The sequence below is a fragment of the Lichenostomus cassidix genome, chromosome 1 (genome assembly GCF_008360975.1).
Source record: "Lichenostomus cassidix isolate B80296 chromosome 1, HeHo_3.0, whole genome shotgun sequence".
NCBI lineage: Eukaryota > Metazoa > Chordata > Aves > Passeriformes > Meliphagidae > Lichenostomus > Lichenostomus cassidix.
Genome location: NC_139479.1, coordinates 89896520 through 89914541, shown reverse-complemented (window position 1 = coordinate 89914541; position 18022 = coordinate 89896520). Strand labels below are relative to the sequence as shown.

The 18022-nt window shown below is 39.7% G+C and overlaps 1 protein-coding gene across 3 annotated transcripts in view; it reads right to left on the bottom strand.

Annotated features, from left to right (window-relative positions):
- GSK3B (glycogen synthase kinase 3 beta) overlaps nucleotides 1–18022 on the bottom strand; it is a 148790-nt gene that overhangs the window by 23330 nt on the left and 107438 nt on the right. For all 3 annotated transcript variants that reach the window (XM_085070323.1, XM_085070331.1, XM_085070312.1), the window contains one exon: nucleotides 7820–7915. In XM_085070323.1, the coding sequence (XP_084926449.1) occupies nucleotides 7820–7915 (96 nt within the window). The remainder of the gene's footprint in view (nucleotides 1–7819; nucleotides 7916–18022) is intronic.

Here is an 18022-nt window from a genome sequence, read left to right as displayed (position 1 = left end):
GCCAGTGTGTATTAAAAGACATGATTTCATGCCATCAACCACTGTACGTTTTGCATGCAGATTGTGAATACTGCCCGCATGCTGTGCTCCCTAAGAGAGCAGAGGCTTATGAAAATGACATCTGTTGCTAACACATCAAGTTTGTGACACCATGGTTAAAAATGTCTTCACCAGCTTCAGACTCACACGCTTTGCCAAGAACCACCCACACCACCGATTCGAGGCTAACAGTCTGTGCACATCCTTTCAGTTTGTAAGCACATTTTTTATTGCACATGAACATTAGGTAAGAGAAAAAAGCTCCTCCCTTCAACCAAAAGCTTGTACTGTTTACAAGCCAAGACATCAATGTAGAACTAAGCTCTCAAATCATTTTAAAAAATGCTATCACGCAATACAATTACTATGACCTTACGATATGAAGCAGCATTTTCATCACCCAAGTTTAACACAATAAGGCTCATGAGAAACATGACACGTTCACAAATACAAAAGGAGAGGGAAGAGACACATGCAATGTATGCATTGAGCTCTACCTTACAAAAAAAACCCCAAAGTTGCATCTGAAACTTTGCGCCCTTGGGACTAGTCTTGTTCCAAATGCCTGAGAATTTCAGAATGGGATTTCTGAAATGTGCCATTTGGCTATTTTGAAGTGTGCAAAATGTGATACAAATGAAGGTTAAAAGATATCCACAAAAGAAGCACTGGTGTTGGGAGATATTTTAAAATACATATAAGTCCCCCAACTTGTTTCTCTGATTAAATCCCTCTATGTTCTTTCTAAAAGCAGCTCAGAAATAGTTAATGCATTATTAGTCAAGAATTCCAGTCTGATGGCACTTAGACAGAGGAAAATGAAGTAAAGACAGAAGGGTTAAGTGGCTTACAAATGAGCCAACACAGAACTGGGAACAGGACCAGGAACCTGTCTCCAAAGCTACTTCTTGTTGAGACCACACACTTTTTACTGGGCTCCTTCCATTGAGGATCCTGTGGAGACGGAATGAGCTAGCGTTTATTACCCAGCGCATGTGCTCTGCTTCTATCAAGCTCCAAAGGAAAGCAACAAAGCTAAGCAGAACAAAACAGCTCCCTTTCTTCTGAGAGAGAACCCAAAAATGTACCTCTGGAAGTGCTCTCAGCCTCACTGGGACAGCCGCTATGAACAGCCTAGACAGATGTGTTGCAATGGGATGGCTAAACAGATGGTACATTGCAGAAGACGTGTTAAACTTAGCATTTGATTTCTGTAGTTGCACTGATGAAAATCTTTTCTTAATGTTACATTAGTGCTCACTCATTTACTGTTAAGCAGTACTTTCTTTATTGCATACAAATTGGGCAGAGTCAGGGCAATTTACCACTCGGCAAACCTGGCTTCTTTTTTCAGCCACATAACGTAAGAGATTTACACTGTCAAAAACCATTGCTGCTACAAAAGGAGCTGGCAAACATGAACTTGCCAGAAAAACTTGATTTTTCTTTTCAAGTTAGTTTCTAGCAGAGCTGTTTTCAATCTTTGCTTGGAAAGTTACACATCAAGCAAAAAACAGAGCTGCACTCTTTAGATGGAGGTCAGTGCACAGTTCCACAATGGGCATAAATCACATTCAGTTTATGCTGGAGAGGAGAGTTCTGCCCTTCTGGCCATGCAGGTCTGCCCTGGTCCCTTGTGCCAACAATCTTCAGTCTGGGCAGAATGGTCAGTCAGGTAAAGAAAAGTGATCCAAATCCTGAACATTCGTGTTGTTCCAGGAGGTTTTTGCTACTATGCAAAGCATAATGCATATCAGGGATATGCAGGTGGGAGGTGGAGAACTGACCCTGCTCCACGATGAACCTAATGCCAGTTACGAAATTGCAACCAAAGAAACATCTCGTCTCCACTGTATCTTTGTCCCTCTACAAAAGATCAGACCCAAACCTCTAAAAGAAGAGCTTGCATTTTCATCTTGAATCCAAATCCAAGTTCCACTTACAAGATTTCTGACAAAAGAGTTTTCGCTTTCTTTTGTCATCAGTTATAATTAAATGTGACAAAATGAGCTGTCTGTTTATCCATTTTACTGTTTGGTATTCTTCCTTGAATCTACAGTATGAGCAGTCACTTTGGAAGCATTACAAGAAAAACAATCTGCTTAAAAACTAGACAAGGAGATTTGAACAAGGAGAGCAGGAGTAGGACAGGATGAAGACATGAAACCAATTCTGAAGCGTGGAAAAACATGCTCGTGAGAGAGAGACCAGGCTCCACATTCCAGTCCCAGAGTGTGGGAGAAGAAAAGAGGACTGTCTGCTACAAGCACAGAGATATTCAACATTCAAGGTAAAGTGATTAGTATGGAAAAACATATATAAAGAACGCACATGCAAACAAGAGGATATCAAGACTAAAATATCTGGCAAGTAATTTATAGTATTAGAAGAAACTACTTCATAATACAGGCAGAAATATGAATTCTAAAGTCAATATCCAAAGCTACTCGTTAACACAACCAACTGTGGTTCTACACAACTTCAGCTGCAGCCAGAATTGGCCAATAGCTTTGCAAAAGCACCAGAAAGGATGATAGACACTGTTTTCCTATTCTATAACCATTTGACTTGAAGACATAGACAAAAAATAACCCTGAATGGTATAAATAATGAAAAAAACCCTAAACCAAAAAGGAAGTGCTTAGAAAGTTGGGAGGGGCCCTGCCCTAATCACCCACAAGTTTATTGTGAAGGCAAAGTGATGCAGAGAAAAGTCCTCATGTATTCATTCACAAGAATGAAAAACAGAGGGGCAGAGATTCTCAAAACTAATCTAGACATGACAGTTTTTCTCCCTATCTCTTCCACTGTTAGGCAAATGACTCCTAATCCTGTCTTTTTCCAACTCAACACTGACTTGGAAATTATTATTCAGGTGCCAGCTAAGTATAGATTTGGGAATGGGTAATAAAGCCATTGTCTTGAGTACACTCAAATTTATCTCAGCAGAAGTATATTTAAAATGCATGTTTGAAAAATCTTGCAAGTACTTTCAAAACAGAAGAAACAAAGGCAACCAAACCACAGCACACTGAGGAGACTTGCTGTCCATTTTTACAAGGTGCCTGCAGTAGAAACTCTTTCCACATCTATGCCATGGAGACAAGGCAGAGGTTATGATTACAGTAAAGAAAATAGACATTGCTGTGACAACTTGTGTTGTTCTGCCATCATGAAACATGGACATATATATGTATATATATATACACATATATCTTTCATTATACTGGCAAGCATGTGGCAGGATCTTAGGTGCAGAAAAGAAAAAAATCCAAGCAAGTCATTTCCCCCACACAGAAAGGACTTAAATGACATAATTCTATTACATTTATTACAATCTTAATGAGATCTTTTACTAGCTGGATGCAAGAGGGAATGCAGGCTGTCACAGTTGGATATTTTACATATTTCTGAAAATTATCACAGCATTGTCTTTGTTTTTCATTCACCCCAAGGATCTGGGACCTGAAGGTGGCATCTGAGTAATGTCAGGATTAAGGCCAGCTGTAATGGTAAGCAACATCTATCTACCATGAGCTGATGACACTGCCTTTAGACATTTTGTTTGCTGTCCCACTGTCCCTCCCCCCTTCCAAAACAGACAAAAGTTTCACAAAAAACTGATCACCAAAGCTGAACTTCAACAGCCCTCTGATTTACAATCTTGCACTTGATCCTAGATTTTCTGCTTGGCTTTCCACTCACACAATTATACAGTATAGATGAAGCTCAGAAGAGGAGAAACAAGTATAAAGATTAGTAGCACAGATCAGACTGCGCTTCCAAGAAGAAAGAAGGCTCAAGGAGTTGAGGTGGCTGAAAGACACAGAAGCAAAGGTATGACCCAGTAAAAACAACAGCAGCAAAACCTCCAGAAAGGGTAGTAACTTTTATTTGATGAGCTGATATTGGAAATAATGGACCAGTTTTCCAACCCAAGATATACCTGAAGACATGATTGTGTGTTTAAAAGCCTACCTATTCTTTTCTGACTGTTGTAAATCAGTCATGTTCATACCCCTACAAAACACTGCTACTCTTATAACAGGACACTACTTACTTCACAGACCAAGGCAGACAAGCTGCAGGATGCACCTCCATGAATACAAAATCTTCTGTATGAAGGAAGGGAGGTTTGGATGAAAAGAATATTTAAGTTACTAAACACACTGGTATTCTGAAAATGAGCCCTGCCAAAGAACTAAAATTCCTTGTTTTTTGAGGCTGGGGTTGTAGGTACAGGTGACAGAGGAAAAGAAGAGGGAAGCCCTGTTTCCAAAGAATGGTTTCAGAGATTCCTGGAAAGTTCAGATTCTCTTTTCTTTTGCCAGACAGGGACATGTTGAACTCCCAACATCAGGTGCCTCATGCACATAAACTGGTATAAAAACACACATGTGCTTGGGCAACACTGAACTATATTGGAGACAAGAGGGAGAGGCCTCTGTATGTTTTATAACAAGAGACTCCAGCTCTTAAGTTACAAATTTACTTCAATCTCAAATTGTCAACAGATTGAAAAATCAGTCTGACAACATTTTGCACTGCAAACTCGTATTATTGCTGCAGCATAGAAAAATATTTTTAGAATGTTTGTTTGACTTCTCTCATAATCAAATAAGAAAGGAGCTTGTTAGTTTGAGATCTCTTTCTTCATACTACTACATCACACTGAATATCAATACTATATTAGAATGATACCAATCCATTTCTACGGAAAAGTGTAAGACACATCTATGAAGTTAGGCTTCAAATGTCCATAACACTTGTACTCAAAATTCCAATTTTAGCCTGAAACTTACTGAATCTGAAAAACAATATTCCTTCATAGATTTGCCCATATTCAGTCTTAAATTTCTCAGTCTCTTTTAAAAACCCAGACTATACTGCAGTGCACTGTAGCACCAGCTACACTTCTTCTTCACCAAGCAGGTAAAAGCAAGTGCAGCAGATTGCAACAGCAATACTGAGTAGGAAAGTAACATACCCATGCCTCCCAGAAATGCCTAAGAGAGCACACTGGAACCAGATACATCCAACAGAAGTCAGCACCACAGAGTTTCAGATGCAACCTATAGATACTACAGGTTCCAAAGAAAATTCTTAATCACCATCTACGGATACTTTTGCAGACCAAGAAAGTTCCCTAAAAACAAGAGCAAACCACGGACCTTACTTTTCTATAGATTATTGGCCTGGAAACAACCAGTTCCAGACTGCATAGAAACATGCACTGGGCACCTCAACTGCACGAAACCAATTCCAAGCAGGACCTACAAACCCAACGTTGACAAATACCCATGTTGTATTAAACAGCACAAAACAAGGAGAATGCTCTCATGTCTAAGAGCTTACAACAGGGAATGACTATGTTCTCAGTAGTTCTCTCTCAAACATGCTGAAACTAGCTGCCTGAAAGTTATTTCATACATACAAAACAAAAAATTCTTAACTTCTGTCTGCCTAGTCCTCCAGTCACGACTACTCAACAAAAATAACCACCTTCTATCTATTGCAATCTTCAGTAATTCTTCAGCTTGGGTGGCAAAGATTCGTGCTTCTGAAGCTGCAACTTGAAGTTCAAGTCCTGTTGGCAGCTACCTGTAGCAGTCTAGTTACACATACAGTTGTAACAAAAAAACAACCAACTAACAACATTAGCACTTTCACTTCTTCAAGTCACTCCTGTTCTTTCAAAGCTAAAGATCTGAAGAGGTTTTTCTCACATGCTTTTCAATTCTAAGACAGAGAAACTCGAAGAAGATTGCCTATGCTCACTGACATGTCATCAGGTGTTGTATCAATACAACTGGGTAAGAAGAACCAATTCTGCATAATACCACTTAAATCAATTATGGCTCAACATGCTCAAAATGTTGAAAGAAAAGGACCTTGAGAAGTAACACACCAAGAAGATGAGAAGATAAGCATCATTATCGGCACCACGCTGGATAATCCATTCTTTAAATTTAGCATTTGTATAATAAGTACAGACCTCATAAATTAAGTATCACATAACCCAATTGTAATAAACTGGTTTAAATGCTATTCTACACCCAGCTGACATCAGGAAGAGCTGTGTGCAGAATGACTTGAGAATGAGAAGCTATGCTGCAAGTGCACCTCTCCGAAACAAATTGTGAGACCTAATGGAGAATGCAGATTTGATCTTCTGGCAAGCTCTCCTCAATTCTTTGTAAGTGACTTAATTTCACCTTGTGATCCTCTACAACAACCAAAAAAACATTCTTTATAAATAGAAGGAAGTTTCACTCTTCTTGTGAAGCTTCCATTTGCCAAAAGACCTCTGTTGTGTTCTAAGAGACTGTCAAGTGCATACAGATGATTTGTAAGACTATTCGAGCACAAGATAACTAACTACGCAACTATGCAACGCTAACTATGCAACTCAACTCCATGTCCTACAGTACATCTCTGCACTTCTACTCCACTGTATACTAATTTAACCTCTCCTAATCCAGATACCTTCAATGCAGGAATTCAGATGTGAACCTAATATTCAGTGCTACAAGGTTTTTGGACTTATTCTTGTGACTTTACCAGGATGCAATTGAAAACTGAAGAGACCACTCTGAGGGACTTCATACACTCTAATTTTTTTTCTCATTAACATAAGGTAGTAAAAAGCCTTGCTGGATTTACTGACCTTCCATATTATTATACGTCACTGAACTAACACACAGAAAGTAACTGATATGGAAATGCCAACCACGGATTAGTGGGGAAAAGGTACACAACTCATTGGAGAAGCTATCGCAAAAACAGTGACGTGTAGTGCCTGCCCTGGCATGAACCTGTCAGGTATATGGCTTGCTATCAATTAGCTCTAATTAGTTTATTCAGCATTTCTACCACCAGAGTATTTGGTCCAAAAGAATCTGCCCTGGACGTGTGCTCAGCTAGGAATGCCCTTCCACATGTAGATATTGTTTTCTTAAGCAGAAGGAAACCTGAGTGCTGGGATAGGATGGAAATACACTGTGACTACATCAGACATATCTCAAGCAGCAAAAGGAAATGCTAACTACCCAGGCTTCAATTGTTTAAGACTCAATATTTAACTTGTTCCACACCCCAGAGGCTAACTAAATGATTGTTACTCTGTCCCAAGTCAAATATTCATCATTGCTTGATATGTGGCAGACCAATTAATTGTTCAGCAATGTAGTTGTTTCATTGCTAGCAGTTTCCTCTTTGGTCATGAAGGTTATAATACTGTCTGCATGTACTGCACTGGTGTCTCCCTATGAAAGCTAGATAATAAGAAATCTTAAGTAACTCCAAGAAAAAACATCTCCACTCAACAGCACACCTACAGAAGTACAAACAGAATTTTATCTGAGAGAAGCATTTAAGAAAGTGACTGTCAGCCTTCATCATGCTATATAATAGAATTACAAAAGTGCCACATATATCACTACAACACTTTCCTCATTGCTGTGTGACTTTTGTGCATATCAACTGATAGCATGATAGTATGTAGATATATTGCAATCTGCTACAAACACACACACACCATTGTCAAAAAACAAAACAGAAAACAACCCACCTATAAGAAACCTCAAAACCCCCAGACCAATACATATTACAGTGCACTGCTTCAGTATCTTCTTCTTAGCTACATCAAAAGTTTGCAGGTCCCCAGCTTAGTTAAAGGCACCCAGTTTAGACTGAAAGCCACCAAATCACTGAACAAACTGAACAACTTGAATTTTTACTTTCAGCCCACATCTTTATTATTCAGATCATATAGACTCACCTTAGTCCATGGATGTGCCTTAATCTGAGGAAATTTGAATTCAGTATAGTTTGGATTCATTTCTCTAATTTGCTCCCTTGTAGGCGTTCCCAGAACCTATACAGGAGGAAAGAAAAAGGCAAATTTTTTAGATATGCTTCATATGAAATTAAGACTGAAGTACAACCTATTAGACGTTGAGACAACTGAAGTCAATCTATGTAACTAGTAAGTTAATACATTGTTGAGAGCAAAACAACAAAACTTTTCCTTCCAGGAGGGGGAGGTCCTCTCTCTGGACATGCTGCTGCAGTCTTTGACCACTGTCCAGAGTGAAAAATATGTTTTACTCAATGCTGCTGCCACTTGCCAAGTCAGTGGACAACACTGAGAAGAGACTGGTTGTTTCTGCATTCCCTCACACCACAGGGCTTTTACACACACTGACGAGACCCCCCCCACCCCAAGTCTTCTCTGCTGAAGGCTGAACAGTGCCAGCTCTTGCAACCTCTCCTCATAGGACAGATGCTCCAGTGCCTTAATCACTTTTGGGCCCTTGCTGCAACATCAGTAGTCCCTTGCTGGCAATTCAGTTCATGCTCCAAGCCCAGTGTCAAAAATTTAATTATCTTATACAGTTTTTCACAAAATTAAAAGTATCTCTCTCAAACTTAATGGTATTTCGGTGGGGTAGAGCTCATTCTAACTAGGTTTATATAAAACTACTACCAAACACATTCAGGGATTGCAGCTCAATGCATATGGCTGATTAAGGATCAGACAAATAGAACAGACTGTATTTTACAAGTCACAAACAGCAGTCCTCTGACAAGCTTAAAAGATCAGCCAGTTACTGCTGAGAGGAGCCAGACAGCATCTCCTGCTCACTCCACAAACAAAACTGTAGGTCTGGATGGTGCTTCCTCATCTCAGTATTTCCACATGGAAGACAGACGACATTTAAATCTAAGCTGGAAGCATCTAAAAGGCATACTACCTCTGGTTTACTGGTTTACCGAGCTATATTCTCATTCCCAGAATCCGCACAATGTTATTTATGGATGCAAATTAGTAGTTGTGTAAGAAGTAACAAACAATCACACATCTTTTTGTAGGGGTGGGTACATTTTGAAAGGGTTTTGGAAACCCCTTGAGGGAATAAGCCTGACAATATGGCATTAGTGCTTTCTTTTCAGTTAGTACCAAGTGTGAGAGAGCCATTGTCTTCTAGCTATATATAAAAATTGCAAAGTATCTTCAAGAAATCCCATTGTTTGCTGTTTGCACCCAGTTCTGGGCATCTTTTTGCCCTGCACAGAGAAGGGGAGATGGCAGAAGGCAGGAGTTGCTCCTCTATGCTGAGCTCAGGCTCATCTTCCTGCAGGAGACCTGTAGTGATGCTATTCTGGCCCCATGACAAATCCCTCCACGCAGATTAGTGTAATGCTGTCACCTCATCTCATCAGACTGCACTGTCACCATTAGGCAACAAATGATCACATGATGCCGGCACTCTACCTTGCTGCTTGATAAAGAAATGTGTGGTTACAAATTCTGGTATCTGTGTACATTTTCATTCTGTTAGAAGAATGGAAATTACAAAAACGCACTCTAAAAAGTCAGGTAAGGAGGTAAAAGAGCAAAGCAGTTGCTGTTTGAGTAATTTGTGCAACAGAGAAACTATCATCAGGTGCAATGAACAAAACTTGGTACCTCTTCACTATTCGAAATACGAGTTGCATGACAAAATCCTACTCACCAAGCAACCTTTTAAATAAAGAGCAGCAGCACAGGAAATAAACTCTGAAACTTGGATAACAAATTTGACCGACAAGTTGTACAAAATGAACAATAATTGTAGATCACATTGCTCATGAGGATTTAAAATCCACCTTATTCTAAAAGCCAAGGATTACTCTCAGAGCTGGCAGAAGATTTTTCTGTGTGTGTGTCTGAAAACACTGGTTTTGCTCAGGGGGTAAAAAACAAGAATATTTGCAGGACTCCATACATTTTGCTCAACTTTCAAAGGAAAAAAGACTTGACAGGAAGCTGTGCCCTTTCCCTGCTCGTTTTCTGTCTGGCACCCACCAGAACATCAGCCACCCAGCTGCCAGCTGTGCCAGGATGGTGCTGCTCTGAAAGCTTTGATGACAATCACTCTCAAACCTTTGCAGTTTTAAAAGATGAGGGGATTTCACACCCCCAAATATTATTTTCATCCCAATTCAGGATAAAAGTAATTTTTAAAACCTTGGAAATTTTTTTGATTACTTGAATTAACTTCCTGAAAAAATGACAAGCAACTTCTATTGCTCTCTCACCATTTCTAAAAGCTAAGTTTTCAGGCCTCCCTAGTATAAACAGTACTTTTTTAAAAGCATGTTTACCTTCTTTACCCTTTTCCTCCTCAAAAAAATTCCTTTAATAGCTTTTCTAAGAAGCAGCAGTGAGTAGATTTATTTTTAATATAGCCAAAATTCATCAAACTGGCTCAGTTGCCAAGGCTGCTCAGAAGAGGAGCCTACACAGTGCAAGTGTATTTAAAGACTACCTATAGCATCAGAGAACTCAGATTAGATAAGCAAGGGTAATTTCATGTAAGAACCCACAGACAATGTCTATTCATACATTTCACTAAAAGCACAGCTGTAACTCCAGATGATGGGAGAGGGCAACTCCTAAGCTCAAGCACAGGCATCTAAGCAACAGCACTTAAGGATGCTTAGAAAAGAAGGTACTGAAGAGGGATCATGGTAGCTGAAAGAAGGGACTGTCTGACCTTTCAGCTACACAGCAGCCTTTGACACATGAAATAACTGTACAAAAGGAAAAGTGACTTATATTAGCAACTCAGTGTATTTACTCTGTTCTCTCGAGACTGTAAAACCAGATTGTGCTTCCAATTTGTACTGAAAGCAGATTGAAGGTGAAAAAGAACTAACCACACAACACCACTCCAAAATCCAACCAAAAACTGAAAAGTGAAGTAGATTGGAAGGACGAATAGAAGTTTTAAAAACTGTCAAATTCAAATTACAATTCAGAAGAGTGGAATGAATAAAGTGATGAACTCTAAATTTGTACCAGTACTTGACATATCTTGAAGAGATCCTGTGGTGGATCTCTCCTCACCCCCCAACACCCGACACTGCTACATGATTTGAAATTGTATCTCACTGATTCACACCAACTTTTCAGTATATTAGGAATATCTTCAAGTAACCTTGGTAACAGCAATCACTTAAGCTGCTGCAAAAATTGGTCAAACCTCTTCTTTTAAAAATGAAGCATAAATTACTTTGCACATTTTTGGCAGAATTACTTCATAAAACAGCTGCTCTTGCTCTATCGACTCTGAAAATATTATGGAGCAGATGTTCCTTGGAGAGCTTTCACAGAATCACAGAATGGTTGAGACTGGGAGGGACCTCTGGAGGTCATCTAGTCCAAATCCCCTGCACAAGCAGCACTGTCGAGAGCCAGTTGTCCAAGACCATGTCCAGATGGGTTACGAGCATCTCCAAGGATGGAAACTCCAAAAGCTCTCTGGGCAAACTGTTCCAGTGCTTGACCACCCTCACAGCAAAAACTCTGTATTCAGATTGAATTTTGTATGTTTCAATTTGTGCCCATTCTTCTTGTCCTCATGGGATGCCAAAGAAAAGAGACTGGCTCCCTCTTTGAACCTTCCCTTTACACTGTACACTGGTAAGATCTCCAGTGATCTGTTACTCTGTACACTGGGAAGATCCCCACTGATCTAGCAAGAGTCAGAGAGCTTTTAAGAAATACAGGGTCCAATGCTGAATTAATCAGGTCAATGCAGATTGACACATACTATTCTTCTTCTTGGGGGGTCTTAAGGAAAGTGATATCATTAAGGAAAAAGGTTGATTTTTTTTTTCTATTTAATATTTTAAGAACAAAAAGAGAACCAAAGTAAATACTGTAATATTAAAAATGCAGTTGTCTGATGGAATCAACTGTAACTAGAATGACGACTCAACTTTCAAATGAATGAACGGGAGGTCAGTGTGAGATTACAAGGCATCTTCCTGCAAGTGAAGATGCCAGGCCAACTAGTCTTGCTCTTCATTACCAATTGTCATCATAATCTCTTAAATAAAAATAAAGAAGCATTATCTACTAGGATTAACTAAAGAATACACTTGCTGAGAAGCAGACACTGCTCTGATTCTCCCAGGACAAAAACTGAACACAACAAGTGTCACAGTATATTCTGTGAAGTTTTTCCCTTGGCATTAATATGTAATGGATGAAGCTCCCCAAAGCATTTTTATTCCATTAACAGGGTTCGTGAAGGTAGGGTAATGGTATGTTATCCTGCAGTTAAAGAAAAGCTACAATAAAGAAAGGCTCACAAGAATGTCATCCCTACCAAACAAGAATAGGGGATTTATGAACCTGGAATAAATCCTCAACTTGCATAAAGATTTTCAGTTTTGTTCTTACAATCAACTTTCACAGGAGGAAAAGATGGATTATTCAGCTCCAAAAGACACTTTAGTTACACCTCAGTACCAAGACAGCTGCTGCCCACACCTGCTTCACTATGCAAAACTGCACTGAGTCATTTATGACCAAACCCACACTGTTGCAACACCAGAGGAAAAGGAAACTGCAAGGGTTTCAACAAATCCCAGTGGAATAAAGGCCCTTTACGACAAGCATTGTTACTGCTGAACCTTTGCCAAAATGTAATCAGTTAGAAGCACAGGGACACCAAGGCTTCAGAAGCTCCAGCTGGTAGTAACTGAACTAGAGAGGGGAGAAGGTGATAATCAGAAACCTCTAGAAAGCCATGGTTGCAGTGGTATAGTGATCTTCACTGGGAAAACTGTGGAAGTTTATGAGGAAATGTATTCCTAAAAGTCTGATGTTTATGGCTTACCAGATGGCATAATTAAGACTTCTGCAAACATGACTACACCTCTTCAGAAAGTTGTGAGAGGTGTGCCAAATTGCTATTAAAAAAATTCACAGTGTAGACATCTCAAGGAGTAAACATGGGTCACCCTGAAATAATACTTCAAGAGGTCTGTCGTAGAAAGTAAAATAAAATTACCCACTTTATATACACTTCCTTTCAAAAACACTTTCTAGTCAAACAATGAAAGCCAACTAAATTTTTTTTTCTATTCATAAACACAAGAGGAGCTATACATCAGGAATAGGAAGAAACCCATTGTCACCGCTGACATGAATATAATTGCCCATCCACTTTTTATACTGCCTGCCTGCAAGCACTGAAGTGATGAATTAAGTGAGGCACAGGAACAGCCAAGTTGTGATGTGGGGGAACATCAGGGAAAAAAATGCCGGGAGACTTCCCTTAGGGCTGAGGACAGAACAGCCATGTAAAAGCCCATGTCAGACGCAGGCAGGTCATCAGCACAGGACCATATCCAAAAAAATGAAACACACTCTCCTATGGCTTACTCTCCCGGAAGAGAAGGCTCCTCTCTGCCCATTAACTACTCTGACTGGATTTATTTTATTTCGAAAACTGAGCCCAAAATAGTACCTTGACATTTGAGCATGAGCCATATATTATAATTGCAGTCTATACTTAGCATTAGGCGCAGTAAAACTGTCAAGAGCCCAAAAAGTTACACATGAATAGGATTCCTGATACTATTGAACTTGCTTTTTCATACATTTTTTCCCCCTTGCTCCCCCTTACCCAGGGAACTATGGGAAGAAGATTTTATTATTCCTCCTAAATTACCATGAAATGCCAGTTTTGGTGCAAAGAATAATCACATAGTGCAGTAGGAACCAAAAAACTCAAAGCAAACACCACCCCCACACCGTAACCCCCACTTCTTTCCTGCAGTTTTCACAAGTTGGTTGATTCATGTCATACTCTAAATAGCAGCATAAGGAAAAATTATTTCCGGTAAAGAAAATGCCAGGCAGATAGGCAGATGCTGTCCTCCCCGTGTCCCAGGGCTGCTCAGACAATTATTGCTGCTTCGTTCTTCTGACAGAGATAATTTTTTTTTTCTGCTTCCAAGAGGAGTAGGGGGAAGGCACTAAACAGAAACTTTCAGAAGATAATTCTTGTGGAAACAAATCCATTACACTTCTGTGATTCACTTTTTGCAAGGGGAATAAAGTGCAACCACTGTCTGCTTTAGTTTGGGAGGTGTATGCCAGACAGTTTTACCTTGATGGTTCTGGGATGCTGTAGAGCTTGTGGGGCCAGGAATGTCCATAAACTCCCAAGCTTTCACTGGGAGCATGGCAGTCCTGCAGACACCACTGCTGCAATGCAAGCTGTGCACACAAGATTGGAGATTTATGAGTCTGTGCTGACTGCATCTCAAAGAAAAATCACTCTTGTGGTCTAAGAGCTCCTTCTTTTAAACTGTATTCAGCAGGGTCCCACTTGCACAGTGTATTTTAAATAGTGAAGTGACAACTTTCTTAACCCTCCTGGGCTGCTGGAAGAATCCATCAGGTACATGACTGTTGTCTGACTGCTCTGAGGCGTAGTGTTTACTTGTACATAATTACTTTATGGGATCACTGATGAAATCCACACTACCACTGTGCCTGTTTCAGAAACTAAGCACATTTCTGAAGGGGATGTCACTTGAAAGCCAGCAGGGGCATGAATTTTAATGAGTATATTGGGTTACCCACTTGAGATATTCCAAGCGATGGGACAACCTAACATTTGGAATAGCTAGCAAGAGCTAAAAATAAGAAGGAAGAGTCACCGTTCAAGATCAAAATTTGGAAAAAGCACAGCACATGATTTCTCTACCTGTAATTAGCCTAAGTATTCAAGAAGAGTATACTTGGGTTAAACTATTTCTTAGATGGAGCTCCAAAACAGTATTTCCCTATATCAAATATCATTTTGTCAGGGGTAAGTGGTCAAAGTTCTCTCTTTCCCAGACAGATTGAGAACACCTGGAAAGACCATATTTAAAGAAATAGGAACAAGAGAAAGAAATTTAAAAGAAGAGGACTGTCTTTTGATTGACATGAATGTGATGCTGCAGTTCTAGAGGGGCACAGTTTTTCAGAGCAGTGTGCAAATGTGCAGTAGGTCTGGAGAAACTCCAGGTGCAACTCGATGGAGAAGATTTTGCAAGACTTCTTCAAATGAAACTATATGAAGACTGTTGAAAGTGTATCAGAATCTGTCAAAAGCCAAAAATGCTTGTGATGCAGCAGGGGATGGAGGATGTTGAGCATACGGCCTGCAGGAAGGACAAGCTGTGCTAACTGATATATCACTATGAACACAGCTAAAGAGGAGATGTCATCAAGAACTGCATGAGAAATAAGGACTAGTTTAATGAGATGGCATTTTGAAGTCATTAACCAGTCTAATGCAAAAAACTTCCCAGCCAGGTGTAGCATCCACTTGCTGTGTTGTGAAATAAACTCTGAATAATCACAGCTGAGTAACCAAATGAAGAGACAACTGAAAAATTTATCTTGGCTCAAAAAAGTGCCACAAGTGTGACTGTGGCTCAATCATCTTGAATTAGTAAAAACCAGCAGTAAGTTTTCTAAGCTGACCTCTTCTGGCAGTGGAATCAATCAAATATAAAGGATGAAGGTCTGATGCATTTCCAAATGTGTGGATAAGTGTTTTCTTACTATAGGCCCTTTCTGGGAGTTTAAAATATTCCATTTTCCCTGCCCCTAAGTTTCAGACACACAGCTCCAATGAAGCTATCTGGAAAGCATGACCCAAGATAGTCCAACAGCAGCTCCCAGATCCCAACACGCAAGCTTCTACCAAGCTCACTGCTATTTTACAACTGTCAGATCCCACAGCTCTGCCTCTCCCACAGCCAACTAGCATTAAAATAAGTCTGTGTCACAATAAAAGCTTTAAATATGAGTTTTCTATGGCAGCAAATGGAAGAGGTGGACACCATCTGTCAATTTTTTTTTAATGAATCCTACTCTGAAGGCAACTTTATACAACATCACATTTCACACATTGCGCCAAGATTTAACATTTCTGGTAATTTTTATGTTGCAGAATTGCATGTCTTCCACTGTACTGAGGCCACAAAACTCAAACACACTCACATGGCTTGCTTCTTTTATACCATGCTTTCAAATCTAAGTTGAATTTAAGCATCATCCTGAAAGTGCATAAGAACAGAATGTTTCATGTCTTGTTTGCAGATTTCAAAACCAAATCAGCTTTATTAGATTATTGGTAATTTTTAAAGGATATGCAGTAGATGGGACAGATCCCTCTCAACAGCTGGCAGAATGGAAAAGATAGGACCTCACTTTCTACTTTTTTCTTGTTTTCCAAAGGTGAGAAAAATTTGAGTTAAACACATTTTCTCCCTCTACTCCCACTATGAGAAATACTTGTGAATACAGCCTTATAAAGGAAGCACCTTGTTATCCCATTTCTAGACAATTTCTCATGTTGATTTTGAATGCAATATTCTCAATTATAACTCTCTCTGTATTCTCATGTTCACCTTCTGCTAGGGCTTTTTTGAATAGTTTTTACAAAACTTCCCAACAGAAGACTAGGGAGACAAGGGCACTGAAAAACAACCCATTTCTCCAGTTTGCACTCAGCTTCTTTTCCAGTCTTGCCTTCAGAATATATGCTGCATCATTAACAAATACCGGCAAAAGAACATGGTACTCCCCACACATTCAGACTCACATTTTAAATTATACTTTCTTCAATTTTCAGTGAACATCCTTTTTGGTGATTACTGCTGTAAGATTTCCAGTATTTTTCCCTCAGACTTTCCTAAAACATACTGTCTCAGTACATTTTGTTTCACTTTTACGTGTAGTGGACTACACAAGTAACAGAAGATGAGAAAACCCCAGGACAACACAGGTATGAATGACCATTAAGTATCCCCCTTTCTATATTTAAAGAAATTATTCAGAAAATTGTTTCTGTGAGGGTCAATATTTTAATTTCAACCTATAATTTACTGAAATACTCTTTACACTGGGTACTCCTTCAGTTGTCTTGAGAAATAACATTAGTTTGCCAGAACTATATATTGTCACTACAGAGTTAGTCAAGAAAAGTTACCACCACAGATGGTACATGGGCTATCAGCAATTGTACTGAAGTACTCCTGTGCTTCAATACAACGGAAGTGTAAACAAAGAATCACCACAACTGGAGCACATGCATGCCATGCAATTACTGGTTTACAGATGTTTTCTTCAGTAGTACAGAACTGATGTTAACAGCTTCTAGCAAACTTTCAAGCAAACCACAAATTTCTGCTTACCAAGCACGCCAATAATAAGAGACCATCTATCTCCTGATGATTTTACTTTCACATTGTGAAATCGAAGTAATGGTAGGGCAAAGCACGATGGTTTTGCCAATAAGGCCTCTCTACTCTCAGACTTCTGATCAAGCCATGATCACCATAACAGAAAGTTCTATTTACAAAAATTCAGGTGGAGGTCAGCCTCCTATCCTGTGCAACAAGCGAAAGGACCAGAGGACACAGTCTTAAGCTGCGCCAGGGGAAGTTTAGGCCAGACTTTGGAAGGCACTTCTTCACAGAAAGGGTGATTAGACACTGGAATGGGCTGCCCAGGGAGGTAGTGGAGTCACCATCCCTGGAGTTGTTTGAGGAAAGACTGGATGTGTCACCTAGTGCCATGGTCTAGTTGACGTGGTGGTGTTGGGTCACAGGTTGGACTCAATGATCTCAGAAGTCTTTTTCAACCTAGCTGATTCTGTGATTACACATAGTCTTTCAGGATTGCAGACCTTAATCAGGAAACAAACCAGGTCTTTTCAGGAATGTCCAAAGGCAAACACCACATGTTATCACATTAAATTCTGAGAAGCTCTGGTCATCTGACAAGGACCCCTTCACACGTCCCAAAAGCAGTGTAGCAAAAAGCCGCACACCACTCCAAGACACTTCTCAAAAGGAAAAAAATATTGCCACTTGTACCATCATCAGCCCTACATCTGATAGCTACTCTAGTTTTTCATTAGTGTTTCCTATGTAAACTGACTCAGCTTGGATAAACTGAGCTTGAAATTCACTGGACAGAAAGGCAATAAAAAGACATCAAGAAAATCATAGGAGAAGTAGGTGCAAGACATGGAGCCTCCAGAGGAAAGTTTCTGACTGTAGGATATCGAGCAGTACAGACAGAAGCTCACTGTAACAGAAGCCAGGTTTGCATGGCCAAAACCTGGAAGAGATG